This window comes from Pristis pectinata, chromosome 8 (genome assembly GCF_009764475.1).
Source record: "Pristis pectinata isolate sPriPec2 chromosome 8, sPriPec2.1.pri, whole genome shotgun sequence".
NCBI classification, from domain to species: domain Eukaryota; kingdom Metazoa; phylum Chordata; class Chondrichthyes; order Rhinopristiformes; family Pristidae; genus Pristis; species Pristis pectinata.
This window is the reverse complement of record NC_067412.1, coordinates 6,958,116-6,983,529: the sequence shown is the minus strand read 5'-3', so window position 1 is coordinate 6,983,529 and position 25,414 is coordinate 6,958,116. Positions and strand designations below refer to the sequence as shown.

Below are 25,414 nucleotides of genomic sequence, written 5' to 3'. Positions count from 1 at the left end.
AGTTCCATGATTTAGACCCAGACAAAGGAATGGCAATATGTTTCCAAGTCAGGATGGTAGGTGACTTGGTGATGGTAGGAGGAACAGAGGAATCTTGGGGTCCACGTCCATAGATCCCCCAAGGTTGCCGCGCAGGTCGATAGGGTTGTTAAGAAGGCGTATGGAGTGTTGACCTTCATTAGTCGGGGTATTGAGTTCAAGAGCCACGAGGTGATGTTGCAGCTCTATAGGACTCTGGTTAGACCGCACTTGGAATATTGTGTTCAGTTCTGGTCGCCTCATTAGAGGAAGGATGTGGAAGCTTTAGAGAGGGTGCAGAGGAGATTTACCAGGATGTTGACTGGATTGGAGAGCATGCTTTATGAGGATAGGTTAAGTGAGCTCGGGCTTTTCTCTTTGGAGAGAAGGAGGATGAGAGGGGACTTGATAGAGGTGTACAAGATGATAAGAGGCATAGATCGAGTGGACAGTCAGAAACTTTTTCCCAGGGCGACAATGGCTAACACAAGGGGGCATAATTTTAAGGTGATTGGAGGAAGGTATAAGGGGGATGTCAGGGGTAAGTTTTTTACACAGAGAGTGGTGGGTGTGTGGAACGCACTGCCGGCAGAGGTTGTGGGGGCAGATACATTCGGGACATTTAAGAGATTCTTAGATAGACATGAATGATAGAGAAATGGAGGACAAATGGATGTGTGGGAGGGAAGGGTTGGATAGATCTTAGAGCAGGATAAAATGTCTGCACAACATGGTGGGCTGAAGGGCCTGTACTGTGCTGTAATGTTCTATGTTCTATGAAGGGAAACTTGAAGGTGATGGTGCTCACACACTCATGATGCTTTCGTCTTTCTACACAATAAATGTTTGACAATTGGAGTTCACTGTCAAGGAAATCTTGGCAAGTTTGTGACAGGATATTTGTAGATGTATTAATGATGCACTAGTGGTGGAGGGTGTGAATGCTTAAGGTGATGAGGCAGTAATTGACTACATTGGGCCTGCCCTGCTTTTAACGAACAGTGATGTAACACCGCTGCTATTCGATGATAATTTATGAGGTATGGCCTTGCGGATCTCAGAAAACTTCAGAACAAGTTGAGTGGGTTGTTCAAAAAAGCACAAGAAATACTTTATTAACAGAGTTATAGAGTGCATAAGGAAGGAACTTCCTCTCAAGAGAGCGGTAGGTGTCTGGAATGGTCTGCCAGGGGAAGTGGTAGAAGCAGACATGATAACAATGTTTCAGAGGCATTTAGACAGGCACATAAACAGGCAGGGAATGGGGGGATAGAGACCAGGAGCAGGCAGACATGTAGTTTAAATAGGCATCATGGTCAGCACAGACATAATGGGCTGAAGGGCCTGTTCATGTGCTGTACTGTTCTACGTCCAATTATCACCAAGCTGATGAAAGATATTGTCAGCAGGGCTACCAAACGGTACTTACTCTTCAATAACCTGCTCTCTGATGTCCTGTTTGGCTTCTGCCAGGACACAGCTCCAGACCTGGACATCAAGGCAACATTTGATCAAGGATCCCTGGTATAACTATAAATCAATCGGCATTTTTGGAAAGAACTCTGGTGGTTTGAGTCATGGCCCACACCAGGGAAGATGGCTATAACTGTTGGATGTCAATCTTGGGACATCATTGCAGGAGTTCCTCGGGATAGTGTCCTAGATCTTCACCTGTTTCATCAATGTCTTTGTGTCAATATCAGGTCAGAAGTTGGGATGTTCACTGAAGATTGTGCAGTGTTCAGTTCCATTCACAGCCTCTACAATAATAGGTGGCAAGTAACACATATGCCACACAAATACCAGGTAATCTAGGTAACCACCTATCCTGAGATGCAATGGCATTGATATTGCTGAGTCCCATCAATATTCTGGTGGTCACCTAGAGCGGGTCAGAGGCTCGCTATCTAAGTGACCTTCTGACAACCAAAGCCTTTCCACCATCTACAAGGCACAAGTCAGGAGTTTGGTGGAAAATTTTCCACCTTCCTGGATGATTGCAGCTCCAACAAGACTCAAGAAGCCCGACGTGATTCAAGACTATCAGCTTACTTGTTGGATAACCCATTCACCCCCATTCCTTTCACCAACAGAACTCAGTGGTTACAGGATGTGCCACCTGCAGAGTCCACCACAGTCACTCGCCAGGGCTACTCTGACAGCACCTTTCAAATCCTTAAGGTACAGGCAATAGATGTTGAATTTGCTAGCAATTCCATAATGCTAAAAGAAAGAATTAAACAGTTAATCTTTATTGTGGGCACTGTAGCAGTTGCTACCACGAAATAAAACAAGACGCTAGTCGGAGGATTGTCGAGCAAGAACTGGTTTATTTTCCCGCCTTGCGCGGGCCCTTTAAGGGAGACTGTTCCCGCCCAATCCAACTGGCAATGACGTAAGTACTACGTCATCAAGACTTTCCCGCGCATGGGTTCTCCCCGTCGCTCGGGAAAGATGAGGCCCGCCGCCATCTTGGGCCTCGTCGCTCCAATGCCGCTAGTCCCGACTGCCGAGCCGGTTCGACCGACTAAACGGTGAGTCGCCACACAACCCCCCCCAGAACCAGCGATACAGTCCCCAAGGTCCGCGGGCTGTGCCAGCTGCCGCTTAGGGGGCAGGACTCTGCGTCGCGGCGTTGCAACCTCAACAGGTTGCTGCAGATCCAAATGGGCCGGTTTGAGGCGGTCCGCCGTGAAAACCTGTTCCCTGCCTCCAATGTCCAAAATAAAGGTGGATCCATTATTCCTTATGACTCGGAACGGTCCCTCATATGGTCGTTACAACGGCGCCCGTGGTGTGCCCCTGCGAACAAAAACAAACTTACAGTCCCATAGATCCTTGGGCTGGCAGGATGGGGCTTGACTGTGCCGTGAGGTGGGAATCGGGGCCAAGTTGCCAAGCTTCTCGCACAGTCTTTGTAGGACTGCTGGGGGTTGTTCCCCTTGGTCCCAAAGGGCAGGTATGAAATCCCCGGGGACAACTAGGGGCGCCCCCTACACAAGCTCAGCTGACGAAGTGCGGAGGTCTTCTTTGGGGGCAGTGCATATGCCGAGCAGGACCCAAGGCAGCTCGTCAACCCAGTTAGGACCCTTCAGGCAGGCCATCAAGGCTGATTTCAGGTGGCGGTGAAAGCATTCCACCAACCCGTTTGATTGAGGATGGTAGGCCGTGGTGGTGTGCAGCTGCGTCCCTAGCAGGTTCACTAATGCAGTCCAGAGACTGGAAGTGAATTGGGTGCCTCTGTCTGAAGTGATGTGGGCCGGAACACCAAAACGTGAGACCCAAGTTGTGAGCAGCGCCCGGGCGCAGGAATCAGTTGTGATGTCAGTCAGGGGGGTTGCCTCAGGCCACCTCGTGAACCGGTCCACGATGGTAAGGAGGTACCGGGCCCCTCTTGAAACCGGCAGAGGGCCCACGAGGTCGACGTGTATGTGGTCGAACCTCCTACAGGTAGGCTCGAACTGCTGTGGCGGGACCTTGGTGTGTCGCTGGATTTTTGACGTCTGCCAGGGCGTCTTTGGCCTTAACGAAAGCAGCCGCAGCCTCGTCAGTCCAGGTGATGTCCTTGCCCTTACCAGCCAGCAGCGAGAACAGAGGGCACATGATACGGGCTGCTGCAGGGATGAACCGATGGTAAAAGTTGACCATCCCAAGGAATTCTTGTAGGCCTTTGACTGTGTCGGGACGGGCAAAATGGCGGATAGCGTCCACCTTGGCGGGTAAGGGTGTTGCCCTGTCGCTGGTGATTTTGTGGCCGAGGAAATTGATAGAGTCAAGTCCGAATTGGCACTTGGACAGGTTGATCGTGAGGCCGAAATCGCGGAGGCGGGAATACAGCTGGCGGAGGTGGGAAAGGTGTTCCTGGCGGTTACGGCTGGCGATCAGTATGTCGTCCAAGTAAATGAACACGAAGTCCAGGTCTCGGTCTACCGCGTCCATCAGCCGCTGGAAGGTCTGCGCGGTGTTCTTAAGGCCGAACGGCATCCAAAGGAATTCAAACAGGCTGAATGGGGTGATAATCGCAGTCTTGGGGACGTCATCTGGATGGACCGGGATTTGGTGGTATCCCTGAATGAGGTCCACTTTGGAAAAGATGCGGGCCCCGTGTAAGTTCGCTGCGAAGTCCTGGATGTGAAGGATGGGATAGCAGTCCGGGGTGGTGGTGTCATTCAGCCTGTGGTAGTCGCCGCAGGGCCTCCACCCTCCGGTGGCTTTGGGGACCATGTGCGGGGGGAGGCCCAGGGGCTGTCTGACCTGCGAACAATCCCCAGCTCCTCCATGTGACGGAACTCTTCCTTTGCCAGGCGGAGCTTGTCTGGAGGTAATCGTCGTGCTCAGGCATGAAGGGGTGGCCCTGTAGTAATGATGTGGTGTCGTACCCCGTGTTTTGGCCTAGAATTGGTAAACGAAGGTGCCAAAATTGATGGGAATTCGGCTAGGAGCTTGGCGAAATCGTAGCCAGAAAGGGAAATGGAGTCCAGGCGCGGGGCTGGTGTGCTGATTTCTCCCAGGGGATAGGTCTGGAAGGTGCTAGAGTGGACTAACCGCTTCCCTCGCAGGTCGACTAATAGGTTGTGGGCCCGAAGGAAATCGGCTCCTAGGAGTGGTCGGGCGACGGTGGCAAGAGTAAAGGTCCAGGTAAAACAGCTGCCGCCGAATTGTAATTGAAGTGTATGAGTGCCGAAAGACCGTATCGTTGTACCGTTGGAGGCATTGAGTAGAGGACCGGGTGGCCTGTTACGAGTGTCGCGGCCGGTTGGGGGCAAAATACTGACCTCCGCTCCAGTGTCAACGAGGAAACGCCGTCCAGATTTCTTGTCCTGAACGAATAGGAGGCTCTGTCGGCAGCCAGCCGCCGTAGCCATCAGCGGCGGCTGGCCCTGGCGTTTCCCTGAAACTTGCAGGTGGGCGGCATCGACGGGCCTCCGCACCCCACCTCTGATGGTAGAAGCACAGCTGGTCACCCGTGTCATCGTTTGCGTTCCTGGGGTGTGGTTGCTCGGTTGCTGGGGCCGGGTGAGGCGGGCATTGGGCTTGCGGCCTGGTGATTTGACTGACGGACGAATCGCTCTCGTGCTTGGCCCTCCACAGGACATCTGCCCGGGCGGCCACCTCACGGGGGTTGCTGAAGTCGGCGTCAGCTAACAACAGGTGGATGTCATCGGGGAGCTGTTCGAGGAAGGCCTGTTCGAACATCAGGCATGGCTTGTGTCCCTCAGCCGATGCCAGCATCTCATCCATGAGGGCAGATTGGGATCTGTCCCCCAGGCCGTCCAGATGAAGCAGGCGGGTGGCACGCTCACGACGGGAGAGGCCGAAGGTCCGAATCAAAAGGTCTTTGAAAGCCGGGTACTTATCTTCCTCCGGAGGCGACTGGATGAAGTCTCCAACCTGGGCAGCTGTCTCTTGGTCCAGAGAGCTAACCACATGGTAGTACTTCGTGGAGTCGGAGGTGATCTGCCGAAGGTGGAATTGTGCTTCGGCCTGGTCAAACCAGACGCTGGACCGAAGTGTCCGAAAGGTGGGCAGCTTGAGGCCCACTGCGTTGGCTGCTGCGCTGTTGGCCATTGCGCAGGTCCAAAATCCATTTGGACCGTCGGGGTCACCAATATAGCGGTTGCTACCGCAAAATAAAACAAGACGCTAGTCGGAGGATTGTCGAACAAGAACTGGTTTATTTTTCCGCCTTGTGCGAGCCCTTTAAGGGAGACTGTTCCCACCCAATCCAACCGGCAATGACATAAGTACTACGTCATCAAGACTTTCCTGCGCGCAGGTTCTCCCCGTCGCTCGGGAAAGACGAGGCCCGCCGCCATCTTGGGCCTCGTCGCTCCGACGCCGCTCGACCCAACTGCCGAGCCGGTTCGACCGACTAAACGGTGAGTCGCCACAGCACCAAAGTTTAGGAGAAGGTATTTTTTTCCTTTAACTATTTTATCTCTTTAAACAAATTCCATTCACAGCTTAAATATTATTAAAATTTGAATAAATGATTATCCTAGGTTGATATTTTCTTGCTAGACAGGCTGTAACGTGCTATCTCAGTTTCTATTGGTTCATCCCATAACCTCACACAGAACAGTTGTTTCTGCCGAAGGAGGAACTTCAAGCAACAGGAACGTGAGCAAAGTGCTCATTACAAATGAGTAGCTGAAGAGTGGTCCCAGTGTTGTGATCTAACACCAAGAGACAACAAAATCAATTACCTCATTAAATTCAGCTCCTATAAATTTGTATCTCCTCAGATTGCCTGAGAAAGTCATAGAGGCAGGTATTCTCACAACATTTAAGAAGTATTAAGATCAAACCATGGGCAGCACAGTAGTGTAGTGGTTATCATAATGCTATTACAGCGCCAGCGACCCAGGTTCAATTCCAGCCACTGTCTGTAAGGAGTTTGTACGCTCTCCCCGCGTCTGCGTGGGTTTCCTCCGGGTGCTCCGGTTTCCTCCCACATTCCAAAGACGTACGGGTTAGGAAGTTGGGGGCATGCTATGTTGGCGCCGGAAGTGTGGCGACATTTGCGGGCTGCTCCCCCACAGAGCACTCTATACAAAAGATGCATTTCACTGTGTTGATATACATGTGACTAATAAAGATATCTTATTTTATCTTATCATTACCAAGGCATAGAAGGGTGCAGGAAAATGAAATGAGTGCACATGGGTACTTGAATGTCAGCATGGTGTGCTGAAGGGCCTGCTTACATGTTGCACGAGTCCATGACTCTGTGGTTCTATGAGACCACTTATAAAATTACCCTATTGCTTGAGGGATGGCATACAGGACCTAAGGGAGTCTTGTAACATCGCACGGCTTTGGTGAGACCACACCTGGAGTACTGTGTACAGGTATGGCCTCTTTATACCTGCCTTGGAGAAAGGTTCACTGGATTCATTCCTTGGATGAAGGAACTGTCTTAAGAGGAAAGTTTGAGCAGGACCAGCCTGTAATTTATGGAGTTCAGAAGATTGAGAGGTGACCTTATTGAAAAATATAAGACCCTGAAGGGACTTGATTGGATAGACGATTCACCTGGTGGGAGAATTTACAATTAGCCTCAGGATAAGTATCAGCCTCTTCAGACTGAGATGAAAAGGAATTCACTCTTTCAGGGATTGTGTAGCCCAGAGGGCTGTGGATAAAGACTCATTGGATGCATCCAAGGCTGAGAGTGGTGAATGCTTGACTTACAGGGAAATCATGGGGATCAGATTCAGGTTTGAAATTTGTTGTTTTGTGGCAGTAGTACAGTGCAAGACAGGAAAATTACTACAAGTTACAAACAAATAAATAGTGCGAAAGGGGGAATAATTAGGTAGTTTTCATGGATTGTCCAGAAATCTGATGGCAGAGGGGAAGAAGCTGTTCCTAAAACATTGAATGTAGGTCTTCAGGCTCCTGTACCTCCTCCCCGATGGTAGTAATGAAAAGAGGGCATGTCCCGGGTGGTGACGGTCCTTAACGACGGATGCCGCCTTCTTGAGGCACCGCTTCTTGAAGATGTCCTCGATGGCGGGGAGGGTTATAGAACATAGAACACTACAGTACAGTACAGGCCCTTCAGCCCACAATGTTGTGCCGACATTTTATCCTGCTCTAAGATCTATTTAACCCTTCCCTCCCACATAGCCCTCCATTTTTCTCTATTTTTGTGTCTAAGAGTTGTGCCCGTGATGGAGGTGGCTGAGTCTACAACCCTCTGCAGCTTCTTTTGATCCTGCACATTGGAGCCTCCATACCAGGCTGTGATGCAACCAGTAAGAATATTCTCCACTGTACATCTGTAGACATTTGTAAGGGTCAGGAAATTGGAATTGTGGCCAATGACCAACTTGTCCATCATCCAATTGGATGGTCATGACCCCTGGCCTTACTTATGTGCTTTACCTTGAGAAAGATCCAACTAATTAAGTATTTAGTGCTGTACTGTCAGAAAAAAGGCAGCTAATATGCATATGGCAAACTCCCACAAAGAGCAATGAGATCATGATCAGATGGAAGATCTTCGACTCGGATTTAAATGAAGTCCAAACGACTGCACCTTTGACAATGAGGCAACCCCTCAGTGCGTGACTGGAAGTGCCAGCCTGGATTATGTGCTCATGTTGAGCCAGAGGGGCTTGCACCAATAACCCTCAAAGCCAAGGGCGATATCCAGCTGCCACTGACAAATCGTGAATATTCGAAGAAATCACCTTTCGTGATGTATGAGGTTAAATGACTAGGCAATGCATCAATCAAAGTGCAGAACGTTAAGTCAAGATCAATAAACATCTAAAGGACCTGCTCCACACCTGGTTGCTGTTACGCTAGTGTCATTATGTTTATTTTTGCATATGTGTAAATTATGCATAATTTATGCTAATTTAAGTATATGTTAATTTATATTTGTCCTCATCTTGGAATATACTGAGCTACTGCTGCAAAAAGCTAATTTTCATGGCATTTATACCGTGTGTACAGTTTGCCTATGATGGTAAACTTGAACTTTGATCTTGCACAATTTAAAGCATGGAAGGAGACACCTTTGCTCTTCTAGTTAGGCTTAATTTCAACAGCAAGGAATTTTCAGTTGATTATTGACAGCTTACTGAGAGAATCCAGTTATTCAGTGTTGGTGACCTTGTGGCTTTTGAACTCAAAACCCCCGACTATTCTGAAAAGCAAGACCAAAGGTCTTTGATCTGCAGTGAAATGACACCCATCACCTTGATAAAGCTCAGATGGAATTTTTTGAACAGCAGCATCAAGATATCAGATCCAGTCCAAAGAGATAAAAGCTTCTGTCATATTGTTTAGTAGAGGGTCTGGCTTCACTTCCATATAATTTTTGTTCTTGACACCCACACACACACCTAACACTTGCTTTTTTTAGCTTTGGTTTTCTTCTCTTCACTTATTTAACTCCCACTGACATCTCCTTCCAGGTTGTTCAATCCAAAAGCAGCTTTTCTCAAAACAGGCTAACACTCTGTTTTGATGCTACCAGAATCAGGTTATCAATCTTCACGGGGTCTTTTAAGCCTGCTGTGCAAATCTACTTATCTTGGCCGGTGACCATTTAAGAATGATAAACAATAGCTTTCAAAACAAAAGGCACCTAAAAATGAAAATCAAAAAATTGCAGACACAGGAAATCTAAAATAAAGACGAAAAGTGCTGAAAACACTCAGCAGGTCAGGCAGCATCTGTGGAAGCAGGAACAGTGTTAACATTTCAGGCTGAATTTCAGTCCAACGCAGGGTCTTCAACCCAAAACGTTAACTCTGTTTCTCCTTCCACAGATGCTGCCTGACCTGCTGAGTGTTTCTAGAATTTCTGTTTTTTATTAGACATTATAAAAGACATCTAAAAATCTTGCCAGTTTGCAGTAAATGCAAGCAAGAAGTAACTAATAAGCAGCTCTTGTTAAAAAACTAAAGAAAGCTACTGAAACATATTGCAATCAATAATTATTAAAAGTCCACCTGTAAGTGTTCAATTATTAAAGTATCACATTTGATGCAATTAAGTTAATTACAAATAAGAACATTTCAATCTTACAGTAGGCAGAAGATAAAATGTAAAACTCTAGAGTGGAGACACAAGGAACTACGGATGTTGGAATCTGGAGCTACAAACTATCTGCTGGAGAAACTCAGTGGGTCAAGAGGCATCTGTGGGGGTGGGAGGGGTGGGGGAGGGAATTCACCTACCAAACCTTCTCACCGTCCCCCTCTCCTCTTCATGCTGGCCATTTAACGAAAATATTTTAAAATTCATTCCTTGTTCTTTCCTGATTCAGCAGCAAGAGGTATTCGCAAACAAAGTTTATGGAAACTATTTTACTTGAGTTATACAAAGAGTAAAATACAGAAAAGAAGAAGAATACTTAAAATAGAGAAGGAAGCAAAATAATACTTATCAACCAATGAACTGATCTATACAATGGCGGAGGGAACCTCAAGTGTCCGACAACCTTTCACGCAGCTTCTGTCTGTTCCTTAGCACCAGTCGCGCCCAGTCTCAGGGAAGGTCCCGATTTGCACAAACAAGGTGCCCCCTTTTATACCCCCCCAAAAATTTAACATAACTTTTACCCCAGTACTTTCCCATTCCTTAGTGGTACCAGCCTGTACCTTCTTATCACTTACGACCTTCAGCCCAAACACCTAACTTAGAACCAGAGGCAACAGGTCTGTAAAGAAGAAAACATTCTTCACCAGTATCTAATCTCAAGGGTGTGCATCTGTACTCCCGTAAGTTCTCAAAACATTCCCACAGTCCAAGCTGACACCATTTTGTGTTACACACAACTGCACATACTAAGGAGGAATCCGAAATGAGTTTTGGCTAATTTAACTCTTTCCTTACAGCCATCTCCCCCCTCCACTCTCAGTCCTGCTGCAGAGTTTCGACCCGAAATGTTGACAATTCCTTTCTCTCCACAGATGCTGCTTAACCAACTGAGTTCCTCCAGCAGTTTGTTTTTTAGAACTCTGGAAAACCTATCAGGACCCTTTCACTACAATCCAAAGTGCTTCACAGTCAATGAAACATCTTTGCAATCACTCTTGTAATGTAGGAAAAACAGCTGCCAACTTATGCCCAGCAAACTCCCAGAAGCAGCAATGCAGTGTTGATCAAATAATTCATCTTAGTGTAAATAATTGAGGGACAAGCAATGGTTAGACACCCAGAATATCTCTCCTGCCACCTTCCAAACAGTAGGCTCTTTTGAGAGAACATCTCACCTAGCAGATGCCGCCCCCAACCTGCAGCACGCCCTCAGCACTGCCTTACAGCAGCATCTTTGCGCTGAAATCCCCGGTGTGGGACTTGAACCTACAATTTTTTGACAGGTGAGTCTGCAGCCAAAAGAGGTACAGGTCACACTGAAGGTGATGAAAGTCATGAAGGTTTTTTTTTAAAAAAGAGATCAAATTTGGTGAAACTGTTTGCAGTGACAGAACGGATGGTTGGCCGAACAGCGAGAAGAGATGGGAAGAAATGAACAATAATCAGGAGTTGTGATCTGGATTGTGTGTTATTATGTAGTTATAATAAAGGACTACAGTTCCCAGTAGGCAAGGCAAGGGGTCACAGGGGGGGAGCAGGAGGTGGCTGTAAAAAGAGAGGGAAAGCAAACCAGTCTGTTGTTGGTTAATAAAATGTTCAGATGTTAAACACACGTGAAGTTTGTCTCTTGATGAAGAACAAACAACAGAATGTACTGCCAAAAGGCAGTAGATAGTAATTTCAAGAGGGGTTTACACAAGGGGAAGTGTTCGCAGAGCTATGGGAGGAGGGGCTGGTGGTGGGGTCGGAGGGGGGAGGGGGGAGGGGGGAAGATGAATGGGACTAAATTCAACAACTTCTCCAAGAGCTGGGACATTCCATGATTAAATCCCAAAAGCAAAATCCAGCAGATCTAAAATTGAAACAGGAAGTGCTGAAAATACTCAGCAGGTCAGGCAGCATCTGCAATAGAAAGGAACAGAGCTAATGTCTCAAGTCAACGGCATTTCGTCAACTCTGACCTGAAACTTTAACTCTGCTTCTCTCTCTACCGATACTGGTTGACTTGTTGAGCAGGGCCGAGGAGGCATTAGCTCTGTTTCTATCTCCACGGATGCTGCCTGACCTGCTGAGTACTAGACCATAAGACATAGGAGCAGAATTAGGCCATTCAGCCCATCGAGTCTGCTCCGCCATTCGATCATGGATGATTTGTTTTTCCCTTTCACCCCCATTCTACCTTTTCCCCATAACCTTTCACACCCTTACTAATCAAGAACCTATCAACCTCCGCTTTAAATACACCCAATGATTTGGCTTCCACAGCTGTCTGTGGCAATATGTCCCACAGATTCACTGCCCTCTGGCTGAAGACATTCCTTCTCATCTCTGTACTAAAAGGATGTCCTTCTATTCTGAGGCTGTGGCCTCGGATCCCAGACGCCCCCACTACTGAAAACATCCTCTCCACATCCACTCTATCCAGGCCTTTCAGTATCCGATAGGTTTCAATGAGATCCCCCCTCATACTTCTAAACTCCAGAGAGTACAGGCCCAGAGCCATCATACACTGCCAGATTTCTCAGCTTTTATCTACAATTAAAAGTTGTCAGAGTGAAGATAGGACTAAAAACAGACTAAAATCTTTTGAATACAATCTGTTATGAATTTCTCCAATGCACTGTTATTAGAGAGAGTTGCCACGGGCATGTCAAGGAACACATGTATTCTACAATGATCAGAGTAAGAGAAGTTCCGCTCATTCATCTTTGAATCATAGAACTGTTAAACTACAAAGCAGGCTAATTGGTCCATCAAGTCCATGCTAGCTCCACGCAGAGTGATCCTTCGGTCTCATTTTCCTACTCTTTCCCCCATATCAGTGCCTTCATCTGTCAGGGCATTGAATATAGGAGTTGGGACATTGTTGCAGTTGTACAAGTCGTTGATGAGGCCGCACTTGGAGTACCACGTACAGTTTTGGTCACCCTATTATAGAAAAGGTTAAACTAGAAAGAGTGTAGAAAAGATTTACAAGGATTTTGCCGGAACCAGAGGGCCTGAGTTTTAGGGAGAGGTTGGCCAGGCTAGGTCTTTATTCACGGAATGTAGGAGAATGAGGGGCAACCTTCTAGAGGTGCTTAAAGTTATGAGTGGCATAGATAGGGTGAACGGTAACAGGTTTTTCCCCAGAGTAGGGTAGTCCAAAACTAGGGGACGTAGGTTTAGGGTGAGAGGGGAAAGAATTAAAAGGGCCCTGAGGGGCAACTTTTTCATGCAGAAGGTGGTGAGTGTATGGAATGAGCTGCCAGAGGAAGTGGTTGAGGCAGGTACTTTTCAGAAGCACTTGGATAGGTATATGGAGGGGCAGGGCTTTGAGGGACATGGGCCAAACACAGGAAATTAGGACTAGTTGGGTGGGCACCGTGGTCAGTTGAGACTGGTTGGGCCGAAGGGCCTGTATCCAATCTGTATTGCTCTTTGACTCTATGACTCTGCATCCCCCAAACTATTTTCTCTCCAGTGCCTATTTGATTTCCTCCGGTAAGGTCTGAATGAATAACTTCCCACCATCCCTACAGACAGTGAGTAACAAATCAAAAACAATTTCTGCATGAAAATATTTTTTTCTCACATTCCCCTTGAATCATTTGCCCAACATGTTAAATCTGTGATCCCTGAATTTTGAACCATCTGAAAAGTACAGCTTTAAAATTCACATCAGAAAGAGAATATTCACAGAATTTATGTTAAAATAAAAGACGGAGAAAGGATCTCAAACTTCTGAAGGCACAGGGAATGGAAGTGAAAGCAGCTTATTTAATTCTAACAATCTTTGTGGATTTGCTTCACGGCAAAAGGTATGTCCCTCTTGCCAAATATGTTGATTAAGTATTAAAGAGCTGATAGCACTTATCATTTATATTGATCTCAGAATATTATTAGAACGATTGAAGGAATTTTATTTACTACTTTTTGGTGAATGAACTGTGAGATGTGGGAGGGCAAACGTCAGCTGACTGCCTAAATCATCCGCTAAATTCTGGAGCTCCACCACCCAAGTGATACACTTTGGAAGAACGAACATGAAGGCGGAGTACAAGGTTAACGGCAGGATTCTGAGTAGTGTGCAAGAACAGAAGGATCTTGGGGTCCAAGTCCATAGATCCCTCAAAGTTGCCGCGCAAGTTGATCCAGTGGTTAGAAGTTGTATGGAGTGTTGGCCTTCATGAGTCAGGGGTTTGAGTTCAAGAGCCACAAGGTAATGTTGCAGCTCTATAAAATTCTGGTTTAGACCGCACTTGGAATATTATGTTCAGTTCTGGTCACCTCATTATAGGAAGGATGTGGAAGCTTCAGAGAGGGTGCAGAGGAGATTTACCAGGATACTGCCTGGATTAGAAAGCATGTCTTGGTTGAGCGAGCTGGAGTTTTTCTCTTTGGAGCTACACAGGATGAGAGGTGACTTGATAGAGGTGTACAAGATTATGAGGGGCATAGATAGAGCGGACAGCCAGTACCTTTTCCCCAGGGTGGCAATAACCAATACCAGAGGACATCCGTTTAAAGTCAGAGGAGGAATGTTCAGGGGAGATGTCAGAGGTAGGTTCTTTACACAGAGAGTGGTGGGTGCCTGGAACACACTGCCGGGGGTGGTGGTAGAGGCTGATACAATAGGGACATTTAAAAGGCTCTTAGATTGGCACATGGATGTAAGAAAAATGGAGGGATATGGGCTGTGTAGGAGGGAAAGGTTAGATTGATCACGGAGGAGGTGTTCATATATTTCGGCACAACATCGTGAGCTGAAGGGCCCGTACTGTGCTTTACAGTTCTACGTTCTATGGTGTATCCCAATCTCAGGAACATAAGGGTGATTTGCACTGAGGTTACGAAGACACTATTGATTGCTCCTCTATAGTTCAGCCCCATGACATATGCAACATTCCACAAAAGAAAAGCACATTCTTTGCAGTGATTATGAAAAGAAGAATAAGGCAAACCGGGGATGGTGTGCTCGCATCAGCGACGGACAGCACACACGTGTTGGTACTTTGGGAACAAAGTGAAGCCCATGCCAGGCACAAGCTCCAGCTCGCTAACATTCGGGGGAACTTGAAACCTGAACTTTTGTATCAGAATGGTGAAGAACAGGAAGAGCTCCATCGTGGCCAGGATCTCCCCAACACAGGCCCTGCGTCCTGCAAAAACACAGTGGCAGAAAAATGTCAAAGTTGCTTTTCAAAAACCCAATGAACTTAATAGTAATATTTTATAAAGATAATGCAAGGTATCTGACCTGAAACATTACCTCTCTTTCTCTCTCCACAGATGCTGCCTGGTTTGCTGTATGTTCCAGGGCAGGCACGGTAGTATAGCGGTCAGCATAACGCTTTACAGCGCCAGCGACCCGGGTTCAATTCCGGTCGCTGTCTGTAAGGAGTTTGTACGTTCTCCCCATGTCTGCGTGGGTTTCCTCCGGGTGCTCTGGTTTCCTCCCACATTCCAAAGACATATGGGTTAGGAAGTTGTGGGCGTGCTATGTTGACGCCGGAAGTGTGGCGACACTTGCGGGCTGCCCCCACAACGCTCTATGCAAAAGGTGTATTTCACAGTGTGTTTCGATGTACATGTGACTAATAAAGAGATCTTATCTTATCCCTGCATCCTCTTTTATTTCAGATTCCCAGCAATTGCAATGTTTTGTATCCCACCGTTCTGCCATTGTTTTACTTCTTCTCTCCCCGGTCCTTATTTACTTTCCTCCAACTACAACTCCTCCAGTCAGACTATCTGCCCCTATGCCTTTGACACTCTCTCTCAGCCAGCACCACCCCGACCTTTGCCATTCAGTTTCTCTTGACCTTCACCGTGACACAGGCATTTCCTTTCCTTCCCCAGGACACCCACTACCCTCTCTGCAACTTAAAATGCTTCTTTTCTAAGCATTGCTATATTCCACCGAAAGATCATCAACCTGAAATGTTGACTTTGATTCTCCCTCCTCTGATGCCGACTGACTTGCTGAGTATTCCCACCATTCTCTGTTTTTATCTCAGGATGTGGTAGCGCTGGAGAGGGTGCCCAGGAGATTCACCAGGATGTTCCCCGGATGAAGTGCTTCAGTTATGAGGAGAGGCTTGGTCTGTTTTCCCTTGAGGGCAGGAGGTTATGAGAGGACATGTTTCCGTGCTGTATAACTCCATGGATCTATGACCGAGGTTTATAAAACCATAAGGGGTATACATAGGGTAGACAGCAGGAAACATTTCTTCTGTATCAGAGGTGAATTAAACCAGAGGACATATAAGATAAGATAAGCTATCTTTATTAGTCACATGTACATCGAAACACACAGTGAAATGCATCTTTTGCATAGAGTGTTCTGGGGGCAGCCCGCAAGTGTTGCCACGCTTCCGGCACCGACATAGCACGCCCACAACTTCCTAACCCATATGTCTTTGGAATGTGGGAGGAAACCGGAGCACCCGGAGGAAACCCACGCAGTCACGGGGAGAACATACAAACTCCTTACACACAGCGGCCGGAATTGACCCCAGGTGGCTGGCGCTGTAATAACGTTACACTAACCGCTACGCTACCGTGCCTGCCCTTTTAGGGTGAAGGGTAAGAGATTGAGAGGGGATGTGAGGGAGACGTTTTAAACCCAGAGACTGGTGAGTGCCTGGAATTCTCTGCCTGACAGAGTGGTGGATGCGGAGTCACTGACAACACTTAGTGAGTGTCTAGATGAGCACTTGGCATAGAAGCCTAACGGCTAAGTGCTGGAAGATGTGATTAGATAAGATTTCTTTATTAGTCACATGTACGTCGAAACACACAGTGAAATGCATCTTTTGCATAGAGTGTTCTGGGGGCAGCCCGCAAGTGTCGCCACGCTTCTGGCGCCAACATAGCATGTCCACAACTTCCTAACCCGTACATCTTTTGGAATGTGGGAGGAAACCAGAGCACCCAGAGGAAACCCACACAGACACGGGGAGATACGGATCGGTGCCCAGTGGCTGGCATGGAATGGTAGAGCAAATAGCCTGTTTCCATACCAGATGACTCTGTGACAGATTTTTGTTTTACTAACTGAAATGACCTGTCCTCAATACTGCATTTCCTTTCTTCCAATGGGGCAAGGGCAGAGGCGAAATTCCAACAATACAAAATCCAACAATTAAGAAACATCTTACCTATGGAAAAAGGAATAAAGGCATTTCTCTTCACAAACTTCCCATTGGCATCCAGAAAGTTGGAAGGGTTAAACTCATTTGGGTTTTCCCATTGAGTTTTATCATAAAGCACTGAGGTTAGCAAGGGGATCACTGTTGTGTCCTAGAAATATAATTTATGATTGATATTGTTATTCTTTTTGAAAAGCATGGCTGAGAATATTTCCATTAAAATAGAATTAGCAAGCTTGGGGGCTCTTCCACTCTTCAGGTACATTCCTTACAGGTGTATAAGATCATGAGAGGCATAGATAGAGCGGACAGCCAGCACCTTTTCCCCAGGGCAGCAATGGCCAATACCAGAGGACATCAGTTTAAGGTTAGAGGAGGGAAGTTTAGGGGAGATGTCAGAGGTAGGTTTTTTTTTACACACAGAGTGGTGGGCGCCTGGAACACACTGCCAGGGGGTGGTGGGAGAGGCTGATACAATAGGGACAGTTAAGAAACTCTTAGATAGGCACATGGATGTAAGAAAAGTGGAGGTTTATGGGCTGGATAGGAGGGAATAGTTAGATTAATCAGGGAGTAGGTTTATATAGGTCGGCACAGCATTGTGGGCTGAAGGGCCTGTACTGTGCTCTACTATTCTATGTTTTATGAACATGGTGGTGTGGGACTTCAGGCTTCTGTGCCTCCTGCCCGATGGTGTCTGCCAGAAGATAGCATGGCCCAGATGGTGGGGATCTTTGATGACAGATGCTGCGTTTATGAGGCAGCATCTCATGATGGGAAGGTATGTGCTTGTGATGCATTAGACGGAGTCCACTGTTCTCTGCAGCTTCTTACATTCCTGTACATTCAAAATGCCGTACCAGACTATGACGCAACCAGTCAGGATACTTCCAACAGTACATCTGTAGAAGCTTGTTAGACTGTTTGGTGACATGCCAAACCTCCTTAACCTTTTAAGAAAAGTAGAGACGCTGGTAAGGTCAGGTTTTAGTGCCCATCCCTAACTGAACCAAGGAAGCAGTGAAGAGCCAACCTCTACTGTGAGGGTTTGGTGTCTCGTTTGGAGCAGACCTAAACATGATAAGCAGGTACCACCATCAGTGGCACTGCCTTCCAGAGTATTACATCAACTATTCACCCCATATCCATTAGCTCAACTCTTCTAGCCCATCACCAGAGGTCTCCTATTTATAATTTGGCTTTACACAGCACGTTGACTGTAGTGAAACATCCCAAGACGTTTAATTGAATCATATTGGTGTACAAGTATTTTTCTGCCTGCTTTGCCCACCTTTTTGGGGTTTCAATGTTAGGAAAACATTTTTTTTAGGGTTTAAATATACATTTAACTTTTCCCCTTTAAGTTCAATAATAATAATGCTATCTTGTGCTGTAAAATTTCATTGCTTTAAGTAAAATTTAGTAAATAATGAACAACACAGGCACATACAGACATCAGTAAGTATTGTTTAGAAAAAATGTTGAACTCTACCGAGCCTAAATTTATTAGATGTACACTGGTATACAAGTTGCAGCAGTGTACAAGTTGCCTGCCCTCTCTCTCTCTCTCACCCCACGAACTCTAGCCCTTTCCAAAAACACACAGAAAGTTAACTAATTTTTCATGTTGTGTAAAATTACACAAAGAAATATAAGAAACTTAAGCACAAACAATCCATTTGCTCCCCTAGAAGAAATATCAGCATATCTGGAGCAATATAACATATACCTTGGGGAGGAAATATCCTTTGAAGTTTAAGTCCACTGATGTTGAGTGCAGGAGGTTCAGTGGCACAACGTTACCAATCCTCTGGATTTCGTGGATCACTGCATTGGTGTATGGCAAATTTTTCCGATCTTCAGTTCTGGGAAACCGCTCTGATCCAATAACTCCGGTGATTTCCTCATGGACTTGTTCTGGAACCCAATGACATTATTAAAGCACCCAGCAGCAGGGCTTTAACTCAGATTCTCACACAGGACATACAGTGACCAAGCAGATGCTCCTCACCCTGAACCTGGGGGTACTTCATCATCAACAGCATAGCCCAACGAAGTGTGGTCGAAGTCGTCTCCATCCCAGCACCAAACAGGTTGGTTACTGTGAATATCAGGTTGTTCTCGTGGAACTGTGTATTTGGATTACCTGATTGCTGCAAAGGATTAACAGTGCAAACACTCAGAAATTGGATGGGGACCAGGGGTGCACACAAGACCTCCAGTCTGAATTTTGGGATCAGGCAATATTAAGGTTACAAACCATTTTGCATTATAGATACAAATCTTTGTTAAAGCTTATCAGTGGTGCTCTTACTGCTTCCAATGTAATTGCTAAATGTTATTTAGAACCATAGAACACTACAGCACAGAAAAAAGGCCTTTCGCTCCTTCTAGTCTGTGCCAAAATTTTATTCCACTAGTCCCATTGACCTACACCCAGTCCATAACCCTCCAGACCTCTCCCATCCATGCAGCTATCCAATTTATTCTTAAAACTTAAGAGTGAGCCCATATTCAAATAAATAATTTGAATATTATTTATTTTACAAGCAAATAAACATGTTAAACCATATGTATTTAATGTCTATATTAAAATTCAGCAGTGGTTTGGACTTTTGATATTTTGGAACTGGGGACCCACACTCAGGAACAGCTTCTTCCCCTCCGCCATCAGATTTCTGAACGGTCCATGAACCCATGAACACTACCTCGTTAGTCCTCTTTTGCACTATTTATTTACTTTTGTAACCTACAGCAATTTTTATGTCTTGCACTGTACTGCTGCCACAAAACAACACATTTTGCAACATATGTCAGTGATAATAAACCTGATTCTATTTTTTTATTTCACCTGTGTATATAATCGAACTGATAAAATGATTAATTGGAAATGCAGCACAGGAAAAGAACCACGAATCAGCGGCAGTATTGGCTTTACTCAGTCCAGTTAGTACCAAGGGTGCATGCCTTCATCAGCACTCAGTCTCAACCTGAAACGTCGACTGTTTACTTCCCTCCATAGATGCTGCCTGACCTGCTGAGTTCCTCCAGCATTTTGTGTGTGTTGCTCAAGATCCCACAGGAACAGAGTTTGTTCTCCCTGGAATCCAGGCTGATATTTATCCCTCAACCAACATCACTGGAAGGAAAAGGGAATTCTAGAGCGTCATTCATGATCATTAGATGTCCGTTTTGTTCAATGAAGCACATTATGAAAGTATAATAACTAATTCGTACACAGCATGTTGGACTGTGATTTCACTGAATTAGAGACACCATGGTAACTGAGGGATTAAATTTCAAGTATTTAAATAAATCTGGAATTCTATGAAAAGGCTAACAAGCAAACTATGAGCAGGTGGAGACCATACCTGCTGCTGTTTTAACATGAAGACATCAATAAAGCTCTTCGGATCATTTGCATCCAGTTTCCGATAACTTTCTTTTAAAAAGCTTTTGACAAACCCACTATTTAATGCTGCATTTTTTAACATTTTCTTGTGTGAACCAGGAAGAAATGCCAGTATTGGGAATGCATTGTAAAGCTATAAAATAAAAAATATTAATATTAACATCAAAGTAAGCAACTGATAGCCAATACCTAAAATCTGCAGGTATTAGAGAAACAGCAATAAATCTTTAACATGCTATCAACTTAGTGTGCTGGTAATATTAATTGTAGCTGGTCATAGATGTTAATTACTGTTGTTGTCCTGATCAGGACTGTACTATCTGAAAGGACAGGCCCCACCAAGTCCAGGGGCCAATGTCTGACCAAACTCTGTCAACACACTGGGTCGGGACACAATGATGGTTTATTGGCAGGTCCATGGAGAACATTGTTCTTTCACAAGTGAACTAGTTGATTGTATAAGTAGCCTTGTTCATGAATTGAAGGTCAGGTACTTTCAGATCCCAATCAAATCTATTGTGACTTGTTGCAACTGAACTATTACTGGAATAAATTTGTGCTCCTAGAGAAAGGTGAGATTTACCTGAACCATTGGATAACCAGCAAGCTGAACATTTTCATTCACTCTCTTTACCAAAGTGATGAAGCTTTCATCATTGTAATCAAATCTATCGCCAAAAACTATACAGCAGATTATATTGGCCACAGCAGCATTTAACTGGATGGTTGGATTAAATTCTTGGCCTGCCAAAATACAGATTATTCACAAGTTAGTGACAAAGCTGAATACCACTTGACTCCTTATTAAGTACACTGAATAATCTCTTATTATTGATGTCTGGCTCTTGACTTCAGTAGCAACTTTTAGGTCAAAAACACAAACCCAAAGGGCATAAACTAATTAGCTAGAGGCAGAGTTAACACAAACCGATGGTCCAAGGTATTTTTCTGGAATAGGAATTTCTTGTACTCTTCAATGCACATCTGAAGTTATTCTGCTTCCTCACTTGGACTCACCTTTATAGGATTCAAATATTTTTATCAGGAAATGGGATTCTTCAATGATTTTATCTTCAATAGTTTTCTTGCCCATTCCAAAGTCACGTAGGGTGGATAAGGTGAACCTTCGCATCTGCTTCCAAGATTCCCCATGGCCAAAAAGGATGCCTATAATTAAATTCATCAATGTGACAACTTGTCAATGCAACCTGCGACCCAAGTTAAAAGTGAGCCTCAGTTTTTATTGGCAAACTTTAGGTAGTGTACCAGGAATGAAGACTAACCTTTAATGTAGCCGCTCTCATTGAATTGAGGATCTCACAAAGCACTCGACGGCCAGGGGCACTTTTTGAAGTAAAGTCAATGTTGCAATGTATGAAATATGCCTGCTAACTTACTGAATCATACAGCATATCCATGCCAACCATCAAGAACAGACCTCTGTTCTTGCATCCCCATATAATCCCTCCTAAGCCCTGAATGTCCTACCACACACCTACACTAGAGGCAATTAATGGGAGCCAATTAGCCCACCAACCTCCATGTCTTTGGCAAGTGGGAGGAAATCACAGCATCTGGGAGAAACCCACACGGTCACAGAAACAACGTGCCAACTCCGCACAGGCAGCACCAGAGGTCAGGATTGAACCCGGGTCTCTGGAGCTGTGAGGCAGCAGCATTTACTGCTGTGTCACCGTGTGACCAAACTCTGCCACACCACCACCCACCAGGGATCCTGCAAGTAACAATGGGATAATGAATATTGGGTTCTGAACCCACTTTGTTCTGAACTCATACTTTGGCACAAAGATGGCAAAGGGTATTGGTATTGGTTTATTATTGTCACTTGTACCAAGGTACAGTGGAAAACTTGTTTTGCATACCGTTCCTACAGATCAATTCATTACACAGTGCATTGAGGTAGTACAGGGCAAAAACAATAGCAGAATACAGAGTAAACTCACAGCTACAGGGAAGTGCCGTGCAGGTAGACAATAAGGTGCAAGGTCATAACAAGGTAATTGTGAGGTCAAGAGTCCATCTCATCATATAAGGGAACCGTTCAATAGTCTTATCACAGTGGGACAGAAGCTGTCCTTGAGCCTGGTGGTGTGTGCCCTCAGGCTCCTGTATCTTCTGCCTGTGTGAAAGGGAGTAGGTTTACCAGATTACTCCAACGACCCAATTTCAATTCTGGTGCTGTCTGTGCAAAGTCTGCATGTTCTCCATGTTCTATGTTCTCCTTGTGACCATGTAGGTCTTCCCCCAGTGCTCTGGTTACCTCCCACACCTCACGGACATGCTTGGTAGGTTAACTGGCCACCGTAAGTTGCCCCTGGTACCTGTGGGTGACAGAAGAACTAGGGGAGAATTGATGGGCTTGTGAGAGAGAATAGATTAGAGGTAAATAATAGGACTGCAGAGAATGTTCTGAGAGCCGGCATAGACATGAGGGGCCAAAGGGTCTCCTTCTATGTTGGAAGAAAATATAACAGATCCTATACCTGCTCAGACCAAGCACAGAGGGAGAGAGGGGCTGTTTGACAAAAATAATCAAAGTGAGAAAGATATTTGTTAAAATAGTGGAAAAGAGCATACCAGATTAGTCTGTTAGGCATTCTTACACTAAATCACCAAGAACAGTTCACTGTTTTTAGGTATATTGTAATTAAATTCAGCACAGTTTGCAAAGAATTGGTTACCAATCTCACTTGAAGACTCATGTTTTGTCCAAGGTCTTTGAAAGCTTAACACCTTAGAGTAACAAGTCTCCAGCAAGAACTGAACAGAGCAAAGTTGCAACCTAATGTTAACGTAGCTTTGATAATAATGAAGGTGAGAGTTACCATGACCCTTTGTTAGGTCTTCAAATATTGGTATGCGAGCTCTTTCTCCAAACTCATCTGCATGGTTGATAAGAGCATCCTTCACCGTCTCATAGCCAGTAAGGACCACAGCCTTCATAGTTCCAAGCTTGATGCTGTAGATTGGACCATATTTCTCAGAGAGCTTAAACAAGAGGAACAAGTTTCCATGAATAATTAACTCCTTTCCTTATTTTTTATTTAAATTATTACTTCATTCGAAGTAGCTATCCGTGCACAGCCCAGAATATGCGTCATCCATCCCTAACCGACCTCTGAACTTTCTAGGACATTTCAGGGTGAAGATCAATGACATTGCTGTGGATCTGGACTGATACATAGGCCAAGACTGACTGATGAAATAAGTAGGCTTTAAAGAGCAATTTAAAGGAAGGGAGTGATGTTGAGGTTTAGGGAGGGGATTGAGTCATAGTCAATAAGGACAGAAAGAGATTGTATGAAACAGGCCCTTTGGCCCAACTCATTCATTCCGACCATGTTGTCTACCTGAGCTAGTCCCATTTGCCTGCAAAAATCTTCGTCAAGACCACAGCAATCTCCTCTCTTGCCTCTTTCAGTAACCTGGGATATATCCCATCAGGCCCTGGGGAGTAATCCACCTTGATGCTCATCCAAAGACCCAGCACTACCTCCTTCCTGATCTCAAAATGCCCTGGCACGTTAGCATGCCCCACACTCTCTCGCTATGCTCCATGTCCTTCTCCTTGGTGAATACCAACACAACGTACTCATTTAGTATCTCACCCACATCCACTGACTGCAAGCATAAATTCCTTCCCTTATTCCTGAGTGGTCATACCCTCTCCCTAGTTATCTTCCTGTCCTTAATACGTATAAAATGCCTTGGGTTTCTCTTTAATCCCAAGGCATTTTATATTTACATTAAAACAAGGACATTTCATGGCCCGTTTTGGCCTTCCTAATCCCTTGCTTGAGCTCTTTCCTGCTACCTCTATATTCCTCAGGGGCCTGTCTCGTTTTAGCTTCGTAAACCTTACATACACTGGCTTTTTCTTTTTGACTAAATTCATAATCTCTCCCTTCATCCCAGCTTCCATTACTCTGCCACCCTTGTGCTTTCTTCTTACTGGAACATCCTGGTCCTGAGCTCTGATCGGCTGATCTTTAAATAACTCCCACATGACTTGCTCCTTAGCTGCTCCCAGTTAACTCCCCCTAGCTCCAGTCTAATAATGTTATAATCTGCGTTCCTCCAATACTTGGAGAAGAAATCATTGTCAAACCCTGACCAGGTTTATCTAGAGCGGGTGGTATCTGAATACAAGTAGTTGTTTTGGAAGCCGTGAAACTAAAGGCAAAGGGGAGGTCCCAGAGGACTGGCGAGTAGCTAATGTTGTTCCATTATTCAAGAAGGGAAATAGGAATAATCCTGGAAACTATAGACCAGTGAGTCTCACGTCAGTGGTAGGGAAGCTATTGAAGAGGGTTCTCAGGGATAGGATTTATGAGCATTTGGAAAAGCACGGCCTAATTAGGGACAGTCAGCATGGTTTTGTGCGGGGCAAGTCATGTCTTACTAACTTGATTAGAGTTTTCTGAGGAGCTGACGAAGGTGATTGATGAAGGTAGGGCTGAGAATGTTGTCTACATGGATTTTCGAAAGGCGTTTGACAAGGTTCCTCGTGGTAGGCTCATCCAGAAAATTAAGATGGATGGGATCCATGATGACTTGGTCATTTGGATTCAGAACTGGCTTGCCCATAGAAGACAAAGGGCCGTGGTCAATGGGACTTATTCTGGCTGGAGGTCCATGACTTGTGATGTTCTGCAGGGATCTGTACTGGGACCTTTGCTGTTTGTGACAAATATAAATGACTCGGATAAAAACATGGGTGGGTGGGTTAGTAAGTTCACAGATACAAAGATTGGTTGCATTGTGGATCATGTAGAAGTTTGCCAAAGGATATAGTGGGATAGAGATCAATTGCAGATATGGGCAGAGAAATGGCAGATGATGTTTAATCCAGCCAAGTGGGAGGTGTTGCACTTTGGGAGATGAAATGTAAAGGGACAGTACTCTATTAATGACAAGACCCTTAACAGTGTTGATGTACAGTGGGATCTTGGGGTCCAAGTCCATAGCTCACTGAAAGTGGCTGAAGAGATTGACAGGGCAGTAGACGTATGGCAGGCTTGCCTTTATTAGTTGAGGTACCGAGTTCAAGAGTCAGGAAGTTATATTGCAGCTTTATAAAACCCTGGTTAGGCCACATTGGAACAAGAAACAGGAGCAGGAGTAGACCATCTGGCCCGTCGAGCCTGCTCCGCCATTCAATAAGATCATGGCTGATCTGGCCATGGACTCAGATCCACCTACCTGCCTTTTCCCCATAACCCTTAATTTCCCTACTACGCAAAAATCTACCTAACTACGTCTTAAGTAT

General features: G+C 45.4%; 1 protein-coding gene across 1 annotated transcript in view; it reads right to left on the bottom strand.

Annotated features, from left to right (window-relative positions):
* LOC127573226 (uncharacterized) overlaps positions 1-25,414 on the bottom strand; it is a 64,650-nt gene that overhangs the window by 33,668 nt on the left and 5,568 nt on the right. Inside the window, exons 2-9 of the mRNA XM_052021244.1 lie at positions 22,971-23,133; positions 21,142-21,291; positions 20,708-20,868; positions 20,084-20,257; positions 18,724-18,865; positions 18,442-18,629; positions 16,722-16,863; positions 14,554-14,720 (exon numbers count right to left, since the gene is read on the bottom strand). Of these exons, the coding sequence (XP_051877204.1) occupies positions 14,554-14,720; positions 16,722-16,863; positions 18,442-18,629; positions 18,724-18,865; positions 20,084-20,257; positions 20,708-20,868; positions 21,142-21,291; positions 22,971-23,133 (1,287 nt within the window). The remainder of the gene's footprint in view (positions 1-14,553; positions 14,721-16,721; positions 16,864-18,441; positions 18,630-18,723; positions 18,866-20,083; positions 20,258-20,707; positions 20,869-21,141; positions 21,292-22,970; positions 23,134-25,414) is intronic.